Source organism: Lytechinus variegatus, chromosome 5 (genome assembly GCF_018143015.1).
Source record: "Lytechinus variegatus isolate NC3 chromosome 5, Lvar_3.0, whole genome shotgun sequence".
Classification (NCBI taxonomy): domain Eukaryota; kingdom Metazoa; phylum Echinodermata; class Echinoidea; order Temnopleuroida; family Toxopneustidae; genus Lytechinus; species Lytechinus variegatus.
The window spans coordinates 30,527,527-30,554,728 of record NC_054744.1 but is presented as its reverse complement, the minus strand read 5'-3'; the positions used below and the strand labels follow the sequence as shown (position 1 = coordinate 30,554,728).

Here is a 27,202-nt window from a genome sequence, read left to right as displayed (position 1 = left end):
AGATTAAGATTTTAGTAAGCGACCTTTGTGAATATCTGATTTTGCCCTGTTTGATTGATCTGATTTTCATTTTGTTTTCAATTGCAATTTAGATGACTTTTAGTAAATTAAAAGTAAAAATTATTATATTAAGATTATCATTATTATTATGACTAGTGTATTTATAATCATCACCATCATCATCACCATCACCATCATCATCATCATCATCATCATCCTCACCATCATCATCCTCATCATCATCATCGAATAAAATATAATGCTTTATAAAATATAATGCTATATAAAATATATTGCTATATAATAATTGTATAACTTTGTAGCTGAAAATGATAATGCTTGCCAAGTCATGCACATTATTTTTATGTTTGAAATCAGTAATTCAACAGAGAGGAATTCTTTATTTTTTAACAGTAATCAGTTTATGTTACCAAATGTTGAAAAAAGGTTATGTAGTGCAAAGATTCTATTTTAATATTGTCGATAGTCTGCAGCTAAAGCTGTAACTTTCTGACTGATCAGGTATCATTTCCATCCTGGGTGGAAAGAAGAAAAAAATAGATTATGGTCATTGCAGAAACTAAAGCTTTGTGCTTGAATGGGATTTTAATGGAATCCAAGGTTTTGCAATCATAGGTTGTAGATGTCTTCTACAGTAAGAGAGAATATCTTAATATAGCAGATATTTTCTCAAATTTCAAAATCACATTAATGCTGCATTATTCATGTGAATGAAAGCAAACACTTCTGATTATAAGATGATGAGATACAAACAGAAGATTCCACTCCTCTGTTTTGACAGTGTTTTCTTGAAATAACAATTAAAATTCATTACAAACTTTTTACTCTATTTTGGCCAGACCGTACTTTGGTTTGTGATGACATTGGATTTGTGAAGATTAAGGAGAAAAATATTAATTTTACAGTTCTTTGTAAAATGAGACCCACCCCCCATAGAAGAAAAAAAATAAATGGGAAAAAAAAGGAAAAAGAGAAATGCTGCTTGTGAGAGAGTACTACAATTGACCTCCTAGGATCATGATGGGGGCTCCATTCTTCAAACAATTTTTCAAATTTAAGTACTGAAAATTTTATGTTTGATGCATTTTAGAATAACATCCCAGGAATAACTTTTCTGGGGAGTTATCAGTAAATTTCTGACATTTGTGTACCATCCTCTTCACAGATGGTTGTGCGAGATGGTAGAATGTACCCAGGCAAACAATGGTCCTCCATTTTCACTGATTTTTTTTCAACAGTTTACAATATCTAAATCAGGCCCTTTATAGTCAAATCTCTCAGGACAAAAGTGATAGAAATCTGTTTGACTTGGGCAAAAATCGACTTAGAAGAGGCAAAGAACACATGCTTTGCATAATATGGTGCGAATATTGCTTTGACAGAAAATTATTTTACATTTATATTCGGGTTGACTAATTCAGACTTGACTATTCAAAAAAATCATGTTTAATAGTAAAGTATACTTGCAATAGATTTGTGGGCTTATAAAATTGTATAAAGAATGAAGACAGAGGCAGTATAGAATTAATGCTTTTTTTCTGTAAGACACTTCAGGTGATGCTAAGGATGCAAAGTGTAATGTAAGTCAATAAATTAAATTATTAGCGTAATTTCACGTGTGTAAAGTATTCCTTGTGTTTGGTGTGAATATACAAACATATTTTATAATGGACCTGTTCCACAAATGAGCCAGTTGGGTTTTATTTAATAATTAGGAGTTAGGGATGTTTCACTGTATTAAAAAATGGCATTTCAAGTGGTAGTAATGTGACTGGGAAGAAGGTGATGACGATGATGGTGATGATAGTGGTGGCGAGGATGATGATAGTGATGATGATGGTTATCATGGTGATGATCATAATGATCATAAAGATGATGATGATGATTCCTTACTGATGGTGCTGATGATGCTTGTGATGATAATGATAAATGATGAAGATTAAAATCATCTGGTACTCAATGAAGTGGATATAGCACCTGGAAGAGAGTGGATAATAAGTAGGTGACAACATGGGCCATTCATAAATCATTTTTTTCACCAAGCTTGATATTCCCCCCTTAAGGACCAAGTACTTTACAAGCAAAGTCTTGTCATTGGTACTAGACATAATGGTGTGAATTCAAGTAAATGTGACGACCTGGGACATCTTAAACATTTTGACATTAATCTCCAAGATAGTCTGTACTAGAAGTTTAGAAATGTGCATCATTGAAAACATTTAATAAGAGGTGCAAAACAGCTGTACTAAAAAAAAATCTTGTCATTCAATATCTTTAAATTTTGAATTTAATAAAATATTCCATGAACATTTAAATAATAAAATGCATCAACGTTTTTGGAACAATCGAGCACAACAAAATTCAACAGATGCTCTTACAGTTCATTATCAATAATTCAACATTTTTGAAATATTTTCTACCAATAATTCAATATCATAATTGCTAACAGAGGTTAAGCATTGACAGCTGAGCTGACCCTGCTTATATATGGAACTGATTTATTTTTCTGGACCTGATACATTGCATAAAGTCAGTTTGAGATTATTATGAGGCTATATTGCCTCTTTTGGATGAGTTTGATAATACTCTTTCAACTGAGTTTTCATAGAGAATAGCAGAACAAAGTTGACCATAAATCAAAGATTCAGTACACCATCAATACAACAATGTGCAAATAAAATCATTTTTAAATGGATATTGGAGGGATATACACGAAGTGAAAGTAAAAGGATAGATGGAAGTGATTGCACTGCCTAATAAGCAATTATTTTCTTTACCAGACCTACTTTGCTGTGCTGTTTATTGTACAATGTTCGTGCAGCACGTCAAAGCAGTTTACAATAGGCTTGAATACATTTTCCTTTAATACTTTAACTCATGTAACATGTGAATACATATCTTTCTATTTTCATATGACTTGTGTAGTTCAATGAAAGAAACAGATTCACAATGAGAATGTGTCCGAAAATGTACTGTAACAGAGAATATCATGTGTGATAACTACTCAATAACGAATGGAAACTGTTTCTAATTCAGATTGATTTTAGGTAATAAAGAAAGGGTTCACAATATTTTTTCTATAAAAAAGCTCCAACAGATGAAAACAAGAGTGTTGCTACTTTAGGCGAGCACATAATATGCGGCCAGGGCTGCCAACTCTCACGCAATCTGCGTGAGTCTCACGCATTTCACCCGATTCTCACACTCTCACGCTGATCATAGGAATTCTCACGCTGAACCCCGAAAATAGAGAGAAAAAAAGTTTATTAGCCTATATCGGATATTCAATAACATTATAACCCGGCCAGGCGAAAGTTTCAAAGTTTTTAACCACACAAGCGCAAAGCTAATATACCATCAATGCAAATTGGTTTCGGTTTGCCGCGCAAAGACAAGCAAGATACTGAGTTGCGATTGGCTTACTGTATTCCGCGTGTGAGTGCGGGTGGCGTCGAAATTTTACTATGAAGCGGGGGTTTTGTGCGCACGAGGCACAACGAGCGATCGAGTGTCAATGCAATGCCAGCAGCCATGCCATGCGATAGCCCGCCGGCCCGGCCGGCACGGCGCTGAGATGCCGCGCCGGCGCGCGCCCGCGCAACTCAGTATACTTCTACTTCAGATTTCAGCCGGTAGGTAAGTTGTCTCTTGTCTTGTCTTGAAAATATGTTTTGATCAGATCCTTTATATGCCATTATTATGATAGTAAGAATGACTTTGGAAGGATGCTTGTATAAATTGATATAGTGCTATGAACTATGTTGTGTGTATTCTATTGAGAACGAAATTTTGATTAAATTTTTCTCTAAAACGAGTGTGATTGAGGGTGACACTGACTGTCTCTGTACCACTACACGAGCGCCGCGCGACCTAACTTAGATCGACGGTGGAGAGCAACCTCCAGTTACAACAAAGCCCATTAGAATAATTTAACTGGATGAGAGGTAGGGAAATGGCTTTGCTAATTGACACCCAGTATGGACAGCCATCATAATGACCACTTGTTCTAGTATCGTCTTGGGGAGCAGCAGATAATCACAGGTTGAGGTTTCACTGCTATTATAAAGAGAGTTGATATGGAATAATGCACTTAAAAATGTGGATTTTTTTTCAAGGTAAGTGAACTTCATTAAAAATAATCAATTAACCTATTTGAATCCTGCCTTATGTATTTATGGAATCAGAGTTAAAAGTATGTGCCAGATTGCACCATTTAAATTGCAAAATTGTAAAAGCTCCCTACCGTGGAAGGGGGGACACCCCCCTTCCACACCATCCCCCCCTCGGGCGCTCCGCGCCCTCGGGCTTGCTCGCTTCGCTCCCTCGCAATGTCTCACTCCAAACTCTTCTCAAAGGTTGGCAGCACTGTATGCCTGTCTGTAAATGGAGTTATTGGTCAAGCAAGAAAAGTAGAAGGTGGTGACTTCACCTTTGACCTTTTGGCCTCGAAATTGATAGAATTGCTAGGATCTATGCTAGTATCATACACACCAAATTATATGAGCCTAGGTTAAGTCAAACTGAAGTTATCACGTTTACAGGGAAACGTTAACGGACGAATGGACAGACGGACGGACACCGAGCGTGATACCATAATATGTCCCGTCCTAGGATGGGGTATTAAAAAGTTAGTCTACAATGCTGGATAAAAAATACAAAAAAACCCTTTGTCAATAATACTGTCAGAGTGATTGGCATGTAGCCAGAATTTTTTTTTCCAGATATTCTTGGCCATAGTAAGCATTTCAACTGGATTGTTTTTCATGAGGCAATTTGTAATTTAGTTTCATCAACAAAGTCTCTCTCAGCAAATCAGAAGCAATGATTTCAGTAGCTTATAATAACTGTGAAAATCCCTGACATATTGCTACATGAAATTTTCCACAATACATAGAACCAATCTTTAACAAATCATAAAGCAATGCAGCCCACTGTGATCATATCAATATGACAATACTTACTTCATCATTATGAAATCTACAAGATTCTGCTTAGCCTTTCACACAAAAATTAACTCTCAAGAATTCAAAGTAGTCTCATCTCATCTTGTTCGATGTCGCATTTCTTGCTTCCATCAATATGAAATCTACTAGATTCTGCTGGGGATTTCATCTTTTATATGAAATCTAAGAATGCTCGTTCATGTCGTATAAACTGTTGAATCTCGAGAATTCAAAGCAAAGCTTATCTTGATCGATGCCACAATTCTTGCTTCAATCAATATGGAATCTAAAACATTCTGCTTAGCATTTCACAGAGAATTAACCATCAAGAATCCCAAGAGTTCAAAGTAAGCTTATCTCATTCTGTAGCATGTCAAACCTCTTGCATTGATATATAATCTAGAAAATTGCTTGTTCATGTTGTATAAACTGCAGAATCTCAAGAATTCAGAGTAAAGCTTATCTCGATTGATTCAATTCTTGCTTCAATCAATATGAAATCTACAAGATTCTGAATATATCCTTTCATATTGAATTATTAAAACTCTCAGAAATCTCAACAATTACAATCTCATCTCGTCTCGATTAATGTCACGTGTCCCACTGCTCAGCTTCTGAGACGTCTACAGGAGAATCAAGGATCTTGGAAATCTCTTGTGAGAGAAGGTCGTGAATGGCCATGCCATCATGAACATAGACCCATCTTTTGTTGACATAGTCATACCTCTTCGGTCCGCTGGGGAGAGAGTGGTGAAAAATAATAAGTGTGGAAAATTTCCAAAAAAGCTTCTATACTTTTGTACAGTCTAAGACATAGAAAAAATGCTGAAAATAAGCAGAAAATCTCACACAAAGAAAACTTACGTCAGCTAAAACCTCTAAACTCTCACACCCTTGTACAAATAAAATGATATGGTATGGCAATGGTATACTTCAAGTCCAAGATGAGTTGGTGGGTATGTGTGCTTTACAACTATTGTTATTGTTGTTTCTATTATCATTATAATCATTTTTATTATTTATTATTATTATAATAATAATTATTATTAATGACATTGTCATTATTATTATCATTATTATAATCATTATCATTATTAGAATTATCATCATCATCCTAAAAACTATAACACACACTCAATAATAAGGGAAAAAAGTTGGCTCGCTCTAGCATTTTAAATGTTCTGTGCAACTGATTAAATGTTGAATTCTTAATAGAGACCATACCTTGTTGGTGATGAAAGCCAAATTTGTTTGTTGGGAGTTTGTTTGTTGATTACGTAAGTGCCATGCTCCTGACCGAAGGCAACCGTCAATACACCAGACTATGAAAACGAATATCAAATAATTTGAAGATTTTTTATCCAAGACATTTTCAGATTTGCTCTTGTACGTTTAAGATTACATTTGATTGATGACATGCATTTGTTTGTGAAGTCATTAAGCGAAGATAATCGTTGAGTTAAACAAGCATTATAAAAGTGCCTTACAACTAAAAGAATTGAATTGAAAATCTTATGAAATCATTATAGTGGTAAATACATATCACAATATCCAATGAATTATAACCAATACTTTTATTAATAATAAATGTACAATAAATAATAAGTAATGAAAAATATATGACAAATCTTAATAATAGACAATTCCATAAAATAATCAACATTTTTGTATGTCTGACCACTCTTTTTTACATTTCATTTTATTTATTTATTTAAAACGGTTTATTTCAACAAGGGTTTCTATAGCAGCTGAAAAGCCAAATTGCATTACACTTTACAATCATTTACATAACAATACAATCAATATCAAAACACATAGAAAGGTTGTTTATCATGTTGGGGGTGCATGTATCAAATAATGGCATTTATCCCCATCATGATAAACCAAAATTAAAATTGAAAATACATGCGGCCAAATAACATAAAAACAATGAATTCTGTCAAACCAGAAATAAGCATGGAAGAGATGGTAATAAAGAAAAGATAAAAGAGAGAAAGAGAGAGAGAGAGGGAAAGAGAAAAAGTGTGTGCGTGTGAGAGAGTGTAACAATAAGAATTTCTACTATCATAAATCCTGGTAGATTTAAATGATTCAATAAAAGGTGTACATCATTTTAGTTAACTGGCCGCAAGAGGTGAAGCATTAACAATCCATAAATACACTTATAACATCACGATGTATTTTACTTACTCAAGTAATGATAACTTGAAAACATTACACAATTCTTGTGACATAGAAAACAGAGACAAAAAAAAATCCAGGTCCTAAAGGCAGGCAGGGTCAAACGTATTATATTTTATGCAATTGTCCCTGAAAGACATTTTGTGACAAACATTATTATATCACTCTAGTTGAAACAGAACTTACACTGTACATGACATCAAATTCTGATGGGCAATTCTCAGAATCTCCAAGAATTTCAAAGAATTCTGAAAGATGATCCAATGTCTGATCAGCTATCTTCTCATATTCAAGGTCACTTAACACCCTGCAAGAACAAAAAGACATTGAGGATATCAAGTTCAATATTTACGTTTGGTGTAAGTGATGGTGTTAATATTTGTATTCAAATGTTAACCAGGCTGCAAACCAAGCACAAACACTAGATGTGGTTTATAGAATCAATTTAAATCACTACTCAGTGACACTACTTCAAGATATACACTGTGGTTGGTGTAAAAAATCAGCTATGCATCAGCTCTCAACACCAAACTCTACACAATGAGATCAACATGTACAGTTGACGAAAGCAAGCAAGTAAAACAATAAATAAAGCAAATTACCTCCTGGAAAACCTCCAATTTATTCAAATTAAAACTTTTTGTTAGGGCGACTTCCCTTTCATTCAAGATATATATCATTCAATTAAATATATAGATCTATGAAATAAGATATCACATTCATAGAATGGAACAATTTAGTTGTAGAATGAAGTAATATTGCTTTACAAATATCATACGGTAGACCTACCGTATACTCACTGAAGAAAATATATATATTGAGATAAATTAGTGTGTACTTACGCCTTCTCATTGCCTCCACTTGAATTTCTGACACAAATTATATATTTATCTGCTGATGATTTGGTGAGATGTGATGGGATTGTTGCAGTCTTTGGTTTCCCTAAGGCCCTCGGCAAGATGGAGTTGACAGCACTTGTTCCTTGCTGGACTGATGCTTTTGATAAATGTGCCTAAAACAAAATAGAGATAACAAAATAAGAATTGACACCATATAACAACCCTGATTCAAACTCTGTGGGAGGGATTCATGAGCCACACTGACAAGGATACCTTGTCATATTCACTTTTTCTACAGTCATTTGATACCATTATGAGTCATATAGTCCAAATGGGCTCAACCCAATTGGTCTACTTTCCCATTTTGTCTCATACTTGATCGTCAGGAATTTGTTATTTCTCCCATGCACCTTTTCTCTTCGGACAGAAAATCAAATATATTACAAAATTATAAATAGCATATTTGGTCTATAAGTAGTTGGTCAAATTAGCATTTGGTCTGTGCACTAATACACTTGGTCTATAGTAGGCCTATGCCCAGTTGGTCAGATGTACACAAAAGTTAAATCCCTGCATATATAATAATGTTACTTGTCAGCACGTGAGTGACGAGGTGTGATTCATAATTTCTGCACTCCCTTGCAGACTCACGCTTTATGGCATGATGCCCTTTAGTCTGTGCAGCGCCCCTTGTCTGCTCATGTGTGCGTCTGCATGATTCTCATATAAGACCCACAATGACCACAAGGTTTATATCTGCATTAAACAGATATGTTCATTAAAATTCTTATTCAAACTGGTGAATCAATATTGAAGTTTAAGTATTTCATGCCATAGTCTTGAATTGCAGCCTTTCTCATCGAAATCCCTGAATCAAGTGTAAAGTGAGTGCATGGCATATGCAGACACTGGCAACAATGTTTTTTTCAATTAAAAAATGCCTGGCTGCAACTATTTTTTTCATAGAAAATCTCATATTTCTCTCAATTTTTTAATGAACTTTTGGCACAAATACCCTTAACAAATATGGAACAAAATAATTTTGTGGAATCCATGTTTAATCAGACATGGCAAAATCTTGAAGCTCAACAAGAAGTTGAGTTGTAATTTTGGAATAACTTGTTTACAAATTAATCTGGGAAAATCTACTCAGATACGTACTGGCTACCTTTCATTACATCAAAAGTAGATCTAGATCTATTTGAAAGTTTGAGCAAAAAGACCTTGCCAAAATTGTAAATCCTCCCAGGGTCCCATCTACCTGACAGCAATTTGCAATAGATCTTATAGACAGCTAAAATTGATGTGTAGGCAGGGATGTTTAGGTTGCAACATTAGATTGCAAGGAACTAGCATTTCTTGCATGTGATTTTCTTTTTGATTCTCATTTCAATGTTTTGATTGCACTTTTTTTTTCAATTCGCAATAAATGCACAGTCCACACATATGCACACATCATGCATTAAGCATCAGACTGTTTTTCAACATTTTCTGATTTATTTTTGTCCTACTCCTACACAAACAGATGATGGCGATTGGGCTCATAATGGTGTAGCAAACAACCGCCAAAAAAAATAAACTTAAAAGGGAAAAAACTGTGACTTCCTTCGGGCCTTTCGTGCAACTCCCACTTCCCTGGGCCTGGTTTATCCAAACTTAATACAAAAAGATATGGCCATAGAGTCCCTGTACAGATCGAGTTAGAACTTCGGTCTCAGTAATTGGTGAGTGGAGACGATGGAGTTCAGTGGAACGACCAATATACCAGAGTCCAGAGACCCCAAAAAAACTTAACTTTGTCTAGGCCTAATCCCTGTCTGCCTGTCCCGGACAGAAAATAAAGCAACAATGTAACAGTAAACAGTAGGGTGGACAAATTAAAATCCTAGAATTTTCATTTTAACGTCTTCACATTTATATTTACAATGACACGAAAGTGAGAAAACAAAATCAAAGCAAACATACCATTTGTCATTACCAACTCCTTTAACAGTTTTGGCCTTTTTAATTGCCTTTGGCTTTGCCTTGTAGGTATGTGACAAAAAAAATGAAAATCCTCAAATCTCAATGAATTTGGTATCATTTGAAAGCCCTTAAAAAGACCTTTCAAATGATACCAAGAACTCAAATTTTCATCAAGAAATTATAAAGTTATTCCAGTTTAAATCGTGCATATTTATCCAAATTTGTGGTCATTGTCTTAATGTAAAGTCAATGGAGTGCATAACCGATTTTTGTGACCATTTTGTGACCATTTTGAACCCAAGTCTTCAACGGGCTCTAACTTCTTTGTTTTTGAGCCCTTTGAAGTAATTTAGGTATCAATGGAAAGGTGAAAGAAAACTCAATTGATGTGTAATCATTTCACTTGGTAATTTTTCTTCTTATTGTGTGTAAAATAATTTCTTTTAATTAATTCTAATTAATTATGCAAATTACAATTACTCGCCTCTTTTTTTTGCCAAATGAAGGTGATAATGAGAGATAATTTGTATATAATTTAGTTGGCATCAAAACAGCATCATGTAGATAATTTCCTAAATGAATTTGTTTAAAGTATTGTTTTTGTAATTTCTAATGTATTTCTTTGTTTTTCTGATATAAATTACAATTGGCTCTTTTTCAACTTTAGTATTGTGTACATGTATGTATGGGGTCTTTTTTTTACAAATGAAAAATATCATTCCTTTTGTTCATGTACTTTGTATGGTATAAAAATACAAGTGTGCTTTTCTGATGTATTTGATTGTTTCACCAATTCTTTATGTATTTTATTGTTTCAACAATTTGTTTATAGATGGATAATGTAGCTTTCATTTTGGAGACCGTGGGCATTCGATTACAATTTTTTTTAGGAAGGATGAGCAGCAGAGTCTGAGGGTGTAAAGATGTAGCATTGCATGTAATTCAAGTATCAAGAAGGAAACATAAAAATTAAGCTTTAATATATGCATTTCTTAGATATGTATGATTACAACAAAGGCCATGTTCGAGCACTCCTTTTTTAATGAAAAATAAGTTCATATTCTAGCGTGAAATCACTGCACATAAATAAAGCTCTGAACAGCAACAAAAACAGGCATCAAAGCTCCAACACTCAAAACAAGAGAACAAAAGTGACACAAAAAATTATACAAATCCCATCCCCATTTTAACTTATGAACACAACCCTCCCCCCTGCACCCTTCTTGAAAAAAAAATAATAATTATAATAGAAAAAAAATGAATAACATAGAAAAAAAAATAGACAATAGAGCCATGTGGAAGTGAAATATTTCCTCTGAGAGTGAAAAATTAAACAACAAATTTTTTGCATTTTAATCATGGGCGGAAATTGGCCCCAAAGGTAGGGGGACGCTGGCATCGGCGGCGAAAGCCAACAATTTTAGGGGGGACCACCAAATTATTTTGATAATAAAAAAAATACACCAAAGGTTATCAACCAAAAATTATAGGGGGACGCAGAAAACTAAATTTGACAAGCAAAAAAAAAAAAGAAAAGAAAAAAAAAAGGTTATAAAAAAAAAATTGAGGTGGGGGGGATCGTCCCCCACCTCAAATTAAGGGCGGGGGGGGGGTACACTTCCCCCAGCTTTCGCCGCCTATGGATGCTGGCAACTCTGACAAGTTAAAAAAAAAAAGTTTATCCCCAAACTGTTGTAAGGTCATTTTAACCCCAAAAAGTTTGACCAAAAAAGAAAGAAAAAAAAATGTATTATTGTTACATGTCCCCCTATTATTTTGGGTAGGGGGACGTGTCCCCCTGGGATTTCCACCCATGAATTTAATTTTAGAAAAGTCAACATTGATATTCCACTGTCAAAAGCAAATCCAGTTTCCAAATGAAACGATAATCAACCACCTAGACTCTTGACTTGAGTCACATAACCTTGGGATGATAAAATCTTTCTGTGATAAATGTATGTATTAAAATCAATATCAGAATAATTATCTACGGTATAATGACAGAGATTTCCCAAAAAAGGCACAACATAACCATCAAGTAAGCAATTTACGATCTAGTTCAATCCAGCATGAACGACTCACTATCGACCGCTCCCATCACCCTGCCAACCGCAGGCGCATCGGGCAGCTCGACTGCCGAGAGACCGGCTGTGACAAGGGTAGCATCGCCCTGCCAACCGCAGGCGCATCGGGCAGCTCGACTGCCGAGAGACCGGCTGTGACAAGGGTAGCTGGCATCTCTTATATCTGGACTGCGCAACGTCAGAATCGCGTAAGTTTGGATTTTTTGATAATTCAAATATATTTCCAGTCAAATTGTATACCTAATCAGATTCTTGTTTTACTTACCATAAAAAAATTTCGAACATTTACGCGTCCAAAAATTTGATGAACTTTCAAGCTCCGATATCCACACTTTACAGGCGAGTATCCACATTGAAACTTATATGTATGGTAGTGGATCGTATTACCGAACACTTTTCATGAATTTGATCATATCAAACACATTATTCCAATAAAATTCACCAAACTTTCACCATAAATACACAAATACCTACAAAATATAAACATGCAGAAATTTTGCCGAAATTGTTTTTCATTTTTACGACATCAGCTTCCAATCAGACCCCTCTTCGCAAGTGAAATATTTTGGTCACTTGAAAAGGTATCGTATTACCGAACGTGTGTTTTCTATGGGAAAAGTTGGGAAAACAACAAAGTCACTGATGAGCTAGCTATTTTGACCATATTTTATTGTTTTGAGGATATAAAGACTTCGAAATTGTGTTTTTGATAATTTTTCATCATTTTTCTATTTAAGTTCCCTTTGGAAGGAAGTTGCAAAGGTTTGAGCGTATTTGATTATTTTCTGACGCATATGATGCGCGCGTTCGGTAATACAAGGCCGGTCGGTAATACAATCACTCACTATACAGAAAGAGCACATCTTCAGCTGTCTGTTAAAAGGCACGAGATTGCACCTACTATGTGCGCATGCGCATTAAACCCCATTTTCAATGAGCCGCCCAGACAGAGGCGATACCACTCGCAGCAAAACCCGCGCGAAAACCGTGCCACCAAAACCAGCGCTCGCGATGCCCCGTATTCGCACATATGCCTTGGCTTTGGGACATACAAATGACAGACATAGATCTAGATCTACATGCATATGCATACTGAAGGTGCGGCCGTGCGGGGGCACTTCCATTGACAATGGGATATTATGCGTGTCATTTATTAAGGGCAAGAATTCTTACCCAAATCCTTGTACTTAAAATGTTATTGTTAAGATGCAGTGACAACTGACACAGTGCACAGACGTGTTGGGCCTTTTGGGGATCAACTAACACAAAATCGAATAGGTAGGACATAAGTAACTCATACGCACCTGATTCAGTGTATTTCTTGCAACTCTACGATAGATAAGCTGGCGGAGTGACAAAGAAGACATTTGAAATTGTCTCATTATTGGAAACATACTTGCTGTTTCGGATGATAACAGCTCTTTCGGTGAAAAATACACAAGTTACTTCTCAAAATTACGAGTTTCAGAAATCATCTTTCAATTTTATTGACGCCCTCACTCGACTAAGTGAGGAAAAGTATGATGTGAGAAACTATTTTGGGCGATTCAACAATAAATGAGCTGAGAAATCTCTTTCCTCCCTTGGTCTTAATGTTGATTTTAAATGCCACTTAACGGATCATTTCATGGTGCACAATGTAAGTTTTACAATGTATTATAAAGAGAAAGACAATGTTATGGATTAAGTACTTTTTTTTAGCTGAGACGTAGACCTGTCTCGAGTTGTTGATGTCTGTCTGGACTGTATTGTAGTGTGTTAGTGTTATTTCATAATTTGTCACTGGTTTGTGTGAGACTGAATCTGACTGTCTGAGTGATCTGATTTTGAGTTTGACTTTTTTTGCTTTCTGCATTCAGGTTTGAGTGCGTTGCCATTGTCATGATTATGTGGGACATGGACATGATGGTTGAATGAGTGTGAGCATGACAAAGAAGCAAATCAAATAAAAAAGCTTGACGCCGCGCCTTGACTTGAGTGACAGAGAGAGAGAGCTTCATCATGACTTAATTGACATTGCATGCTATGCATTGCCGTTGCATTGCCATTGGCATGATTGGCACTGCCATTGTTTTTTCCGTTTTGCCAGTCCATCCACTCGATCAAGCCAAGCCCGCTTGGGTCAAGGAAGGGGGGGGGGGTGTGGTACATGTATGATGGGGTGTCCAAACTTCGCGCACTTTTCAAAAATATTCATCAGGCTTAATTTTGTCCACAAATTATTGATAATTTATACAAAACCAATTCAAGAAATAGTTACCACATTGACGGCAAGATCGTAAAATATAAAATCATGGACGAAAATGTAAAGTAGGTCACCGGGTTTCGCCGGTATCGCGATCTCAAAATTCTATTCCGATCGGCGAATGCGGGCTGTGCTGGAAAACCGTTCAGAAAAAGTGTGACCTAACTTCGCGCACCAAAGCTTTTGTGGAGATTTAAACTAAGACTCAAGCTCAAAAAGTGAAATATTTATATCAGATTGATGGCAAAATGCTATGGAATCGGTTAGTACCACATTTAACTCACATTTTTTATGATTTCTGCTTGTAAAATGGTGATATCGTGATGCTTGTTGCTTTCTTCAAAACGGGCGCTAACGGTGAAAATTTTGCCGATCTTTTGCCAATATTTTCATGAATACTGGACTAATCCTAAAGAAACTTTCAGCGAAGGGTAATTTTAGGTCGCTTTTCACATTGATGATGTCAGATTTTAAGGATATTGGCTAGTTTTGGAGATAATGACCGTCCGCGAAGTTTGGACACGCGCGAAGTTTGGACTCACTGCCATACATGATGTATTTGGACTTGGAAAGAGTAACTTGTTTGGGCCTTGGGGTTTACTTTTGGCCCCAAAATCTTGAGCTACTGAAATCATGCCCTATTTGCGCAGATCTATGATATGAGATTAATATTGGGGCAGGAGCTTGAGAACTTAAACAAGAATCGAGGTTGCACTCACATTTAAAATCATGAAAATGGGGGTGCTTGGGAATTGGAATTTATGTCACATTATAATGGGGTGACAGGCATAATTTGTGCACATTTAAAAAAATTATGAAGTTGAATTTTCTATCAAAAATTTCTCACAGTTCACACACAATCAAAATCATAAATACCAGACGGATGGCAAGATCTGAAATTCAAATTCGCTTGACAGAACAGAACTATAAAGTAGGTCAAGGGTTTCGCTGGTATCTGGATCTCAAAATTACATGGCGATCGACTAGTGTGTACTGGGCTTAAAAAGTGTCATAAAAAAGTGTGCCCTTAATTTGCGCACAATCTTTCTGCAAAGCTTTAGAAACGAAATCAAGCAGACAAGAGTAAGATAATTATATCAGATGGAGGTTAAAATGCCATAAATTCGGGTGGTATCACATTTTTTTCTCACTTAGTCTTATTGGGAGACCTCTGCTTTCAAACTGGCAATTTCTTGATGCTTGTCGAGAAGATCAGATTTTTCGGACGCAATTTAAGGTAACAGAATTTGCTGATGTTTTGCCAATGTTTTTACAAATTGAGACCTTACCTTCAAGGTAATTACTATACTGAGTAATTTTGGGTCGCCTTTTCTGTTGGTGATATCAGTTTTTTAAGATATTAATTAGATATTGAGATATTCGACTGAGAGCAAAATTAGGTAATGCACAAATTAAGGTTACACAACCATAAATGACAAATGCATTGAAAAGCGAGCCAACAAGCATACAAATTTTGTGCACATTCGTGATAATGCTAGTGTGAGGTTGAAAATAATACAGTTTATGGGGAAATGAATGTTCAACTGAATATGGGAATAACACAAGCTCAATCACACATGAAACAGAAGCAAACAGAGAGGAGAAGATGGAACTTAACTATGAAGACACAGGAACAAAATAGAACTTAAATTGATGAAGACTGGTAATGCACTGCTTTATTTGCTAGGATTCCTTGCCTCAGTAAAACTCAGAATTACATTACAATATTAGCATATATTCAAAAATTACACAAAACCAACCAATGAAAATAAAGAGAAAGGAGAAGCCAACTGAAAGTGGAAAAGTCTAATTCATAAAAATAACCAATAGAGATAGAGGGTGGAGATGAATAAGATTGAGATGATTACATAATGAAAAGAATCAGATGTGGGAATGTATGAATGAACACATCTCAATAGGAAAGAAATGACAGGAGAAGCAGGTTGAAAGTCAAATGTAAATGGATGACAACAGAAAATCAAGAATGTAAACAAAGCTGAACTGTAAATAACTAAACTATTAAAGGAAACCATATGTCAAAATAACAGTCCTACACTGGCTTAGCCTATCTGTGTACTGTGACTGTGAAGGACCTGGAACAGTGTACCAGCTGCAGTAGTAGATGCCTTGATCACCCTTGACACAGTTTTGGCAAGGGTCAGCAAGTTAGCAGCATCACCAGCAATGTCTTTTTTATTTTAAAAGGAAAAAAAATTGATGTTCCAACTGTAAAAACCAAACTTGTACCAACCCGAAGGAAATGGACTACCTGTATGGTAGAAGGCTTCGTGTTATGAAACTACCTTCAGTCAGGTACAGACTACAATGAGGTGACATACATGTACAAACCTATAATTAATTAATGGCACTGATAATGTGAATGGAGATCATCAGCTACCACTCAAGCAACGTGTGGCCATCCACAGAGATGCCAAGTTAAAAAACCAGCTATGCGTGAGATTTTCTGTGAATCTGAGTGAGATCACAGATATTGTGTACAATGTATATGGGGATAGGCTGTGATAGTTGCGTGAGACAGAGAATTGAGGGGATGAACAAGAGTCCAAAATGCTTGAGTCTCACGCATAATGCGTGAGACTTGGTAGCTCTTCATCCATACAACCTGTTTATGGAAAGAAGTAGACTGAATGTAAGACAGTGTCGGAGTGGTCAATGACTGGAATTTTTTGCCATCTGAAGTAGTATCAATGGTCAATAGCTTCTAGACAAACTAGACAAGTTTTGGTCTTTGTTGCATTATGTCCACCCATGGGAACAGTGACCTTTTCACTGCATTATAATACACAGACACAGTGAGAAATATGATACCCTAGATTGGAAGATTACAAGATTGACCTGGAAACCTTTTTGCAGAAACAAGTAACAACTGCATTTTTCCAGTAGATAAGTATAAAGGTATAAAGCACAGTAGGACATCATAGACAAGGTCAAGTCAACTTTTTCTTTATCTTTGCCATTGTGAGCATCAACAGAAAGACAAAACAATTGTGAACAGGAACTTTTAATTTTTAGTTTTTACTCAGGTCCTGTGTTTATGACAAAGCTTCTATTAATGTTTGCATTTCCCAAACAATTCGCAAAAAAAAAATATCAGGATTTACAGGCCACTGTATATTATGGGTTTACCCTGGTCTAATGGTTCTGACACTCATCATCATCTGTTGGTGTTTTCATTGTTACTAGCATGTACGGTACATTCCTCATTATCCTGGCCATTTTGGCTGGCAAAAGCACTCCATCTTTGAACTGAATAACTGAATAGTTCAAAGTCCAGGAATATACTACGGTACCCTGATTTTCTATTTTTTGTTTCATTCTTTCATCTAGATTGCAGGCAACATGGCTTATGGTTCGCAGACTCTCCACAGGGCCTACTCTGGTAAGTGGGAATTCACTCATTTCAAATGACAACTTAGACAAATAATCATTTGAGAAACTGATTGTGAACAGTGTAAACAATGGGGGATGAAACCAAATTGTCAGTATACAATTACATGCATTTCTATTTTTAAGAAGTAAATATGTTGATTTTCTTCTGTAGTGTCCAGTGTGGAGGGGATAGAGTTGCGACTGAGTGATAGGTTCAAGCCTACAAAGAAAGTCGTGCTGCCTCTTCAGTATCAGCACAAGGAACCAAGGCCTCAGAAACCAGAAGAGGAGGTAAGTCAATCTTAAGTTCATTTTATTTTATTATGTGTGTTTGTTCAGAAAGTACATGCAGGTAAAAAAACAAGTCTCGTGATTCATGAGAGAATTAGTGGACTTCTTATACATAGATTTACTACTCTATCTCACATATCTTTGTAGGGCATTCAAACACAAAGTTACAGAAAAAAAACACAGTATGTCCAGGGGCCTGTAATACAAAGCTTTGCAATCATCGTAGGACATTTTTTAACGATTGATTGCATTGAATAGAATGTGCATTTTATCGTGAAAATCAAGCATTCGATCAATCGCTTACCTTTGTGTTACAGGACTCATATCCAGTTCATTGACATTTTGCGAACTAAAGCTATCCCAAATAACTCGGGATAAAAAAAATCTTCATAACATTGAAATAGTTGAAAATGCTAAGTTTAATGGTTAAAGATAAATATAATTTACACCAAAGGTTTACAAAAAATGCCATTGTCATTTATTCAGTGCCTTGTTAATTGGTCTGGATGATCCTCTAATTGGACCTACAGATTTTCTGTGCCCAGTTTTATTGTTTCCTTTTGGAAATTGTACAATTGTACACCATAGAGTAGTCTTGATATCAGAATTTCAGGCCTGCCATCTTTTCCTGATTGTTTGTAATAGCCCTATGACCAATTTTCTGATTCTTAGACATTTGTTGTCTATTGTCACAGTATGACTTCCAGACAGAGAACACCTTTCTAGAATGGCTTGATGGTGTGAGAAGAACTGAATCTGAAAGGGAGGAAAAAAGGAAGCAACAACAACTTGGAGCTGATGCTGCTGAAGCAGCGCTGCAACGAGAAGAGACGGTACCGGATGGACCACACACAACGAGCAATGCGTTTCCTATGCAAACTAACTTGTCACAGCCTCCTCTGCGGCCTCCGGTGGCAGCAACCCTTAGCAATGAGATCCTCCAACCAGTGCCTCTCGCAAACAGTATTTCCAAACCAGTCAATAACCAGAATGCCAGGACAGATAACTGGGATGATTTTGAGGGTAGGTCGCTTGATCCGTTTGAGCTGACTGAGCTGGAAACGATAAATGATATGGAGGAGTTGCGCAGTGTCCTGGCCAACTCCGCACCTGTGGCTGCACCTGCTGTCCAGAACAACCAACTTCAGACGTCCAGTCCTCCACCATTGGATGTAGACATGGAGGAGGCTGTGTCTTCGTTAACTGATGCTGCTGACTTACCTGCATCAGAGGAGAGCAATCAAGTACAGTTTGAGACAAATTTCAAGCAAGCTTCATTTAAACCAAACCCTAAGGACAGTAAATCTGAGCTACCCGCTTACCAACCCACAGATCAATCTAACCCTCCCCTCCCCAACAGGACTATACCTAGTACTTCAGCATTGCCAGCCCTGCCACCATTGAGGAATGTATCCTTTGCATCACACAGTCCCCTTCCTCCTATCGGCCCCTCGAGGGAGAACTCTGAATCCAGTCTAAGTTCTGGAGTTGTTGGACCCCTTCCCCATGATCAAGGTAGAATGTCACCTCCTCCTAGCTACTCATCTCTTACACCCACAGCAGTATCAGGGAGTTCTCCTGTCAATGCAGCTATCGATCGTCCTCCAAACTACCCCATGGTGAGTCATTAACCTTCATGTGTACCGACTTAACAAACATATTTTTTTCTATTCTTTTGAAAAATCATTGGAGGGGGGAGGTTGCCCCCTATGTAGTGCTGCTCCTACAGTACATTGTAAAAAACAAACATTTTTTTCTATTCTTTTGAAAAGTCATTGAACATAGGGGGAGGTTGCCCCCTATGCAGTGCTGCTACTACAGTAGTACATTGCGTAGAGTTTTGAAAAACACAGAGACATACATGTCATTGCTCTTTTTAGGAAGAAATAATCATTACTGTATGTGCTCATGACTGTTGCATAGTGTTTTGGTTGTGACTGTATAGTATACTGTATACATGTTTGAGTTTGTTGTGTGTACTTCATAAATTATTATCTATCTCTCATCTCTTTAATTTTCTTATTAAATCTTTGATATCATACTTCAGTTGCTTTCTTTATTTTGGCAAAAAGAACATTTTCTCATTCAAATTTACCATTATTCTATTTGTGTTTGAAAATTATAATTTTTTTGATTGTTTGCAAATTACTGTACATTGTAGTTTACTTGGCTGAGATTTCAACCAACTTTGCACTGTAACAAGCAATTGTACCTGTGCTCTTGTTCATATACTGTTTAATTTTGCACTTCCACCTTTTCCATTCAACTTTTTTTTATCATTCCTAACACCAGCAAACCCCTCTGTGTGTGAGTCATAAAAAGGGATAACCTTGCATGAGATATGATATGGGCAACCATAATAATCAGAATCTACATGTCGGCCATGGCAGGTTATTCAGGGATAGCCAAATTTGATTAACATTTTTGGTTACAAGAGAAAAGTTCTCAATTACAGTCCTATGTAAAGATCTACTGGACAAGAGACATATATGCATAGCAGATTTTAAAGCAAATGTGCTGCAAATTGTGATGCAATACCAAAGAAATTATTCTTGGTCTTTAGGCACAAAGTCAAAGCAATTTTTTTAAATACCAGATTATAATGTTAAACAGTTCAAGTCAAATTTGTCTGTGAGTCAAAAAATGTGTATGGTCCCAATTCTCAAGGGATTTGAATACTAAGTTACGCAGGTACCTGTATTTTGTGAGACTTTCTTTTTTATTATTGTTTAATTGGACAGACCTACAATTTATCTAACATACAATATAAAACAAATCAATTAAACAAACACTTAAATCACATGTACAATAAGACAAAAATAACTGTTTTTTTTTTTGGGGGGGGGTTGAGATTGGCCGTATAATGCAATCAAAGTAGAAATCTCTTAAATGAAGGGTAAAGATCTTCTCACAACTTGACAATACTGTATAATAATACACAATCTGATTTATAGATATTCATCAAAACTGAAACCTTGTGTCACCCTACACTACAGATCAAATGCAGTGTATGTATCCTGTCCCCCGCCCTCTGACATTAAATCCATTGGCACACTATTCTTGACATGAGTAAAATACAGTGTTCATACACTGTTCATACACGCTTCATACACGTACATGTACATTCATTGTACATGGTTTGGATGCACAAGTGTAGTACTTTGAATATCAGCCAATAGGGTCTTTTTTAACATAAGGCCCGTTTCATTGATATTTTAAGGGAAATGTTATAAAGGGACTTCCTGTTTTCACCCTGTAATTAGAATAGCAGATGTAACAAGAGCATGTTCTGTAGTAACAATACAATGAGCATGAAATTACTATCTCACTACATGTATACATGTATAAATGTGTAGGCAGGGTCGGGAATACAAGTTTTATTTTTAGAGGCTACGGTATTTTTCTTTTCCACATTCGGGCAATCGCAGAATTTTGGGAGCTTATTTTTTTCATTTGAAGGGCTGCTTGTTAGGGGTAAAAATAATTATGCAATAAAAGCAAATATCATTCTTTTGCCACATGTACATGTACATGGCTTTATTCAGGAAATAAGTTTTTTGGCATCATATTGCAATTTGCTCCACAGTACTCATACAGTGCATTTTTACAGCGGTCTCAAATCTACATGTATGTACATATTTGGATAAGGTCATTTGGAATGAATATACATGATACTACATGTAATTAATACAAATACACCGTATGAATCTTTCCACAAACTTCCTCATCTATATGTACTACTATTTCATAGCATGCATGGTACATTGCATAAACATATGGGTTATATTTAGATTGTGTTTTGTCTACACTTAATAATTCAATGTGTGCATGTGTATTACTAATTCTAACATTTTCAAACACCTTTTCTGTTTTTCTATTTTTCATTGCACTGTTTCTAAAATTTTGATAAAACTTGTGATTGCAGTGGTGTTTTCTATCTTTTTTATTTTCTTCTAGGATGAACTAGAAGCTAATTTCTCTCCAGTGGTGAGTTCTGTGTAACTGACTTCTTTTTGTAGTAGAGATAAGACAATATTAATTAAGCAAATAGTTAAAGGTCAAGTCCACCTCAGAAAAATGTTGATTTGAATCAATAGAGAATAATCAGACAAGCACAATGCTGAAAATTTCATCAAAATTGGATGTAAAATAAGAAAGTTATGACATTTCAAAGTTTCGCTTATTTCTAACAAAATAGTTATTTGAACGAGCCAGTTACATGTACATCCAATGAGAGAGTCGATGATGTCACTCACTCACTATTTCTTTTGTTTTTTATTGTTTGAATTATACAATATTTCAATTTTTACGAATTTGACGATTAGGACCTCCTTGCCTGAAGCACAAAATGTTGAAATAATGGAAATCCACATGTTCAGGGATGAATGAAACTTCATGTCACATGACAATGATGAGAAAATAAAAATATTTCATATTTCTTATAATAAAATACAAAAGAAATAGTGAGTGAGTGATGTCATCTGTTCCTCATTTGCATACCGACCGAGATGTGCATATAATTATAACTGTTTTGTGAAATGAAGCGAAACTTAAAAATGCCATAACTTTCTTATTTTACATCCGATTTTGATGAAATTTTCAGTGTTGATGCTTGTTGAATTTTTTCTCTTTTTATTGAAATCAAGTTTTTGTTGGGGTGGACTTGTCCTTTAAAACTGCGTATCATAATTTAATTAGAATTGTTCACATTTTACATGTTGCCGTAATCCTGTGGTTATCCTTTTATCATGACCTCGCCTACTCTTTCATCACATGGTGTTTTCTTTTTGCATTTTTTAACCCTTTGCGCTGATGTTGCAATCTTGCACATTCCTACAAATAAATTCAACAATCGTAATAATTAGTTTTCTGCCCTACCCAGCCTTCAAATTAGTAAGGCAATAGTTCTTCGATAACATGTACATAATAATAATAATCAACTTGTTTAAGGGGAGCAATGTATGGAATTCCTTAATTAAAGAAATTAACATGGACACAATTGCCATCATTTTTCAAAAAAAATAAATTCAGTGTGCAAAGAGTAGTGTAAATGTTACAGTACACGTACATGTACATGTATCTTTTCTTTTTAAAAGGTGAAAAAAACAACAAAAAAACTTGAATAAATCATGTACGTGCAAGTTTATGTGCTCAGCTTTCTACTGATTTTTCTAGTCTACATCTTTATGTATAGTGTTTTTAAAATAGCAAAACTTTCTAATCTATAGATATTTTTACATTATCTCTCATCTTATTTACCCTGTTTATTACTAAAAGTGATATGTTGTTTAGACCTTTGGCATGTTCAAGTTTCATCTCCATGATGATATTTTCATTGTCACCCCCCCCCCATTTTGCTATTCCAAATCCCCCCTGGATATCCCTGTATATGTATTTGCATGCTGTGTTATTCATACATTAGGGACAGTGTAAAATATCTCTTCTTTGATACTAGAGTGTAGCATTGTTTGTACAATACATGTACATGTTGATGTTTTTATTGTAATTAAACTTAATAACTCGATGTAACATAAATTAACCTTTATTAAACTGACCTTCATATCTTATACTGCCTTTAAGCTCATCTTGATTGTTTCATTTATATGATAGAGTACAAAAGTGACATAAACTTGAACTTAACTTTATAACTGAGCTCTAACTTCAATTTAACTTATAACTTCATGTACCTGATATTAAACATTTAGGCCAACATGTACATTGTAAGTGACAATTAAAATTCAATGTTACGTTGAATTACAGTAACTTTTATACATGTACATGCAATAAACAGTCTCTCTTTCTCTCCATGGATATATGTATAGACATACATACATGTACATACTTCTCAATGCCCTAAGGGCGAAATTTGTTAAAAATCAATTTTCCACAGATTTTTAATACTTTTCTTTGTTTGAATCTACATGTACATGTATGCAGAGGTGGATCCCAGATTGACCAGGGAGAGGGGCAGTGGTGAACAAAACAAAATTGGGTGTAGGCCCACCCCTGGTAGTCTTTTGTTCAAACCCTTCACTCAAAGTGTACACAGACTACAATGAATTGTGGACAGAAGGCCTTCTGTATTGATTGAAACAGCAAGTTTTATGCGCTAGTCTTGTGTGAATACCCACTCTTGTTGATCATAGTTTCAGTCAGGGTTTGTGCCGGTAGACTACCCCATGACCCAATCTGCCTGAATGTACATGTACCTGTTTCTGTTGTTTATTAAACTGAACTTATTTTATCAATTTTGTGCATGCAGAATCTGAGTCGTTACTCCCCATTGCCACCTGCGTCGTCACAACATGTCAGCACCATCAACACGGAGCCTCAAGACCCGACGTACGAAGCGATGAGCGTTGAGGAGAAGAACTTTGTGAACACTATAGTCAGCATGGGTTTCCCCAAGGGAAGGACGGCTAGAGCTGTAAAGAACATCGGCAGTGATGATAGACAGGTAGGTGTGTCAAAGATTAGTGTAGGAAAGCATTGATCATGGAGTGGTTCTAAGGGGTTGTCAGAACTGGGAAGAGTTTCATTGACATTTTACTTGTCAGAAAAGTTGTCAGATCTGACACCTTCTGAGATTTTGATTGGCTGTGAAGCACAGTCACTATGGTAACTGTCAGATAGGTGTAGGTGTGCGGATGATTATAAAAGGAGAATAAGGCCCTTGAAATCTGTTGAATTGACCCCCTCCCTCGAAAAGTCAATGAAAAAGGAACTTTTTTGTAATTGTTATCATTGTAATCATACTTTATATAGTAATAAAGATATGAGTATCTGTTCATATTGTACCCAATAATATCTTGGTTCTTTCCAAAGTCATGTACTTTGATAAAATGTTCTCCCTTTATGATTTCATTTTTCCAGGTTGTGGATCTTCTATGTGCAGTTGATTCTCTGTGTGGTCAAGGGTTTCCAGAATCCAAAGTAGAGGTTGCTCTTAGTTTGCAGGACAACAACCAAGATAAGGTATGTACTGAATGGAAGCCATGGTGCTATCATACCTAGATGTCAATAGCCAGAGTATGCTGGCATACTGTACATGTGGCCAGATGTTTTCTCCATGTCTTGATATGAAACATACCATTATTGATATTATGGAGGTAATGTCATGGAGGTGATATCAAGAAGTACAATTTGTTGACAACAGAAATAGTAAATCCGAAGTTTTAGAAACGGTTTTGTCCCCGTGAGGGTGCGGGGGACTCACCTCACTCGCAGTAATTGCCCTCATTCCCCTTCACTTTACCTGATGCATCCTCAACCCAGCCCTCCTCTCTTCCACTTGCTTCTTCCATGTCTTCTCTGGCCATCCCCTCCTCCTTGAACCATCACCTCTAACTCAACATGAAATAAAATAATTTTTTCATTTATGTTGTTAAACACAAGGAAATTGTTGATATCAAGTTTTGGGATAAAGGAAACGGCTTGTCCTACAGCCTCCGTTGAATGGCTTACTCTGGCTGAAATGTTCAGGTGTAGGTGTGAAAGCCCCTAGTTGTATAACAGTCATTCAGGTAGAGACGTAGTAGAGGTGCTTTTGATTGGTGGATAAGTCTCTGAACTTTGAACCACATTATCCTGGGTTCATATCCTACCTCAGCACTTGCATCTTTTGACAATTTATTAAACCGCCGCTCTCCTCCCAGGCATAGTAGTAAATGGGTACCTTGAAGGAAAGAATTTCTTGAATTCTTGTGCTCCCAAATCAAGAAAGTCATCCTAAAGTGGTGGTAATAATGCAAGGTCCATTTTTTAATGTGTTGAGTACTATGTTGTCATAGTAATATGACAGGGTATTGATTACACGCATTGATATTTCTATTTATGAATATGAGACATGCACTCCGTTCATTAGATGACAAGTTGAAAACTGCTAATATACCTGTATTAAAGCAGGTTGGTGTTTCATAAAGCTGTTCGTAAGTTAAGAGCGACTTTAAGGACGACTGGTGATTCTTTCTTACGCGCTAAACCATCACCTATGGTGTATACCATTTACCAAAAGAAAGGATCACCAGTCGTTCTTAAAGTCGTTCTTATCTTACGAACAGCTTTATGAAACACCCACCAGCTCACATAAGCTACCAAAATTGTGGCATTTGATTGGCTCAGAACAATTTGTCACAGCATATGAAGCTTGATTAGTGGTTTGCATCATTGATGTTTTTCTTCTGTACTTGCTGCAGGCACAGGCCTTCTTGAAGCTATGGCAAAGGTTTGAGGAACTCGGCTTCCAGTCGGAGGACATCAAGAGGGAACTCATCCTCCATGGCAATGACGAGGAGAAGGTTCTTGATACCCTGACTCGATGACATCTATCACCATCATCGTCGTCATGATGCATGAAATCATACTGCTCGCTATACGGCCTCGTGGGCATTTCAAGTACTTTACGCACAACAGACTCTCAGGTGCTAACTCAGCTACATAGGGAGCTATCATGTAGCACCAGAATGGGTCACCGGTCGTGCGTAAAGTCATGTAAATTACAAACATCCTTATGAAACACCCACCGGGTATACAGCCAGCAGTGTGCATTTAGCCAGCATTTATTGCACTGTCACTGCATTGCATTACGCTGCACTTTTCCGGTCAGGAATCAGCTGCATTTAACCTTGCACGGCAAGTAAATAATAATAAAAAAAAAATATTAAACAACCAAAACAACAATATTAACAGCAACAATAATGTAGGGTAGTTTCAGTGAGCACCTATCCATCTTGTAAGATTACCCCAGCTAGTCTATCAATTCCGGTGCTTGCATTGCCTTTTTGAGCAATGCTTCTACAGTATACAGCCGTCAGACTACATATACCCAGCATTCATTGCTATGGCAGTAATTTTTACAGTGATTGATTGCGCATAGCGATAATCTAGCGGCCAGACATGCAATCACCATTTACGATTATAGCACTACTAATCACCATCAGCGATAATGTCTGTATGGGATGATAGTCACACATTCTATCAATCTGTACAAGGAATTAATTGACAGAGCGTGTGTGAGGCAGTATACATTGCCAAATAATGAACGATGTGCGAGAAGAGCAAATGGATATATTGCCTGAGGTCCGCAGGACCGATTGTAGTATATCCATTTGGCGAGTCGAGCACAGAGTTCCTTATTTAGGTCCTCTATGCACAAGAATGCATTTTTTGTTTTATACACCTCCCCATGTTACTGAGTTCCCCCCGAATGTTATATTTGATCTAAATGCTAGATAATTCCAGACC

At 36.3% G+C, this 27,202-nt stretch overlaps 2 protein-coding genes across 3 annotated transcripts; one reads left to right on the top strand and one right to left on the bottom strand.

Moving 5' to 3' along the window:
• Positions 1 to 4,542: 4,542 nt before the first annotated feature.
• On the bottom strand, positions 4,543 to 13,526 carry LOC121415904 (frataxin, mitochondrial-like). Its single transcript, XM_041609283.1, has 5 exons — positions 13,338 to 13,526; positions 7,988 to 8,157; positions 7,332 to 7,452; positions 6,189 to 6,286; positions 4,543 to 5,700 (listed from the first exon to the last, which is right to left on the bottom strand). The coding sequence occupies exons 1-5, from the start codon at positions 13,425 to 13,427 to the stop codon at positions 5,556 to 5,558; spliced, it is 624 nt and encodes a 207-aa protein (XP_041465217.1). The 5' UTR covers positions 13,428 to 13,526; the 3' UTR covers positions 4,543 to 5,555.
• A 30-nt stretch (positions 13,527 to 13,556) lies between these two features.
• LOC121415903 (ubiquitin-associated protein 1-like) lies at positions 13,557 to 26,980 on the top strand. 2 transcript variants are annotated; one of them, XM_041609281.1, is made up of 8 exons: positions 13,557 to 13,672; positions 17,627 to 17,678; positions 17,841 to 17,959; positions 18,655 to 19,578; positions 21,917 to 21,946; positions 24,222 to 24,416; positions 24,833 to 24,934; positions 26,155 to 26,980. In XM_041609281.1, exons 1-8 carry the CDS (start codon positions 13,661 to 13,663, stop codon positions 26,278 to 26,280), a joined length of 1,560 nt encoding a protein of 519 aa, XP_041465215.1. In that variant the 5' UTR covers positions 13,557 to 13,660; the 3' UTR covers positions 26,281 to 26,980. The 2 variants fall into 2 exon arrangements, with proteins under 2 accessions (XP_041465215.1, XP_041465216.1); XM_041609282.1 differs by lacking the exon at positions 21,917 to 21,946.
• The last annotated feature ends 222 nt before the right edge of the window (positions 26,981 to 27,202 follow it).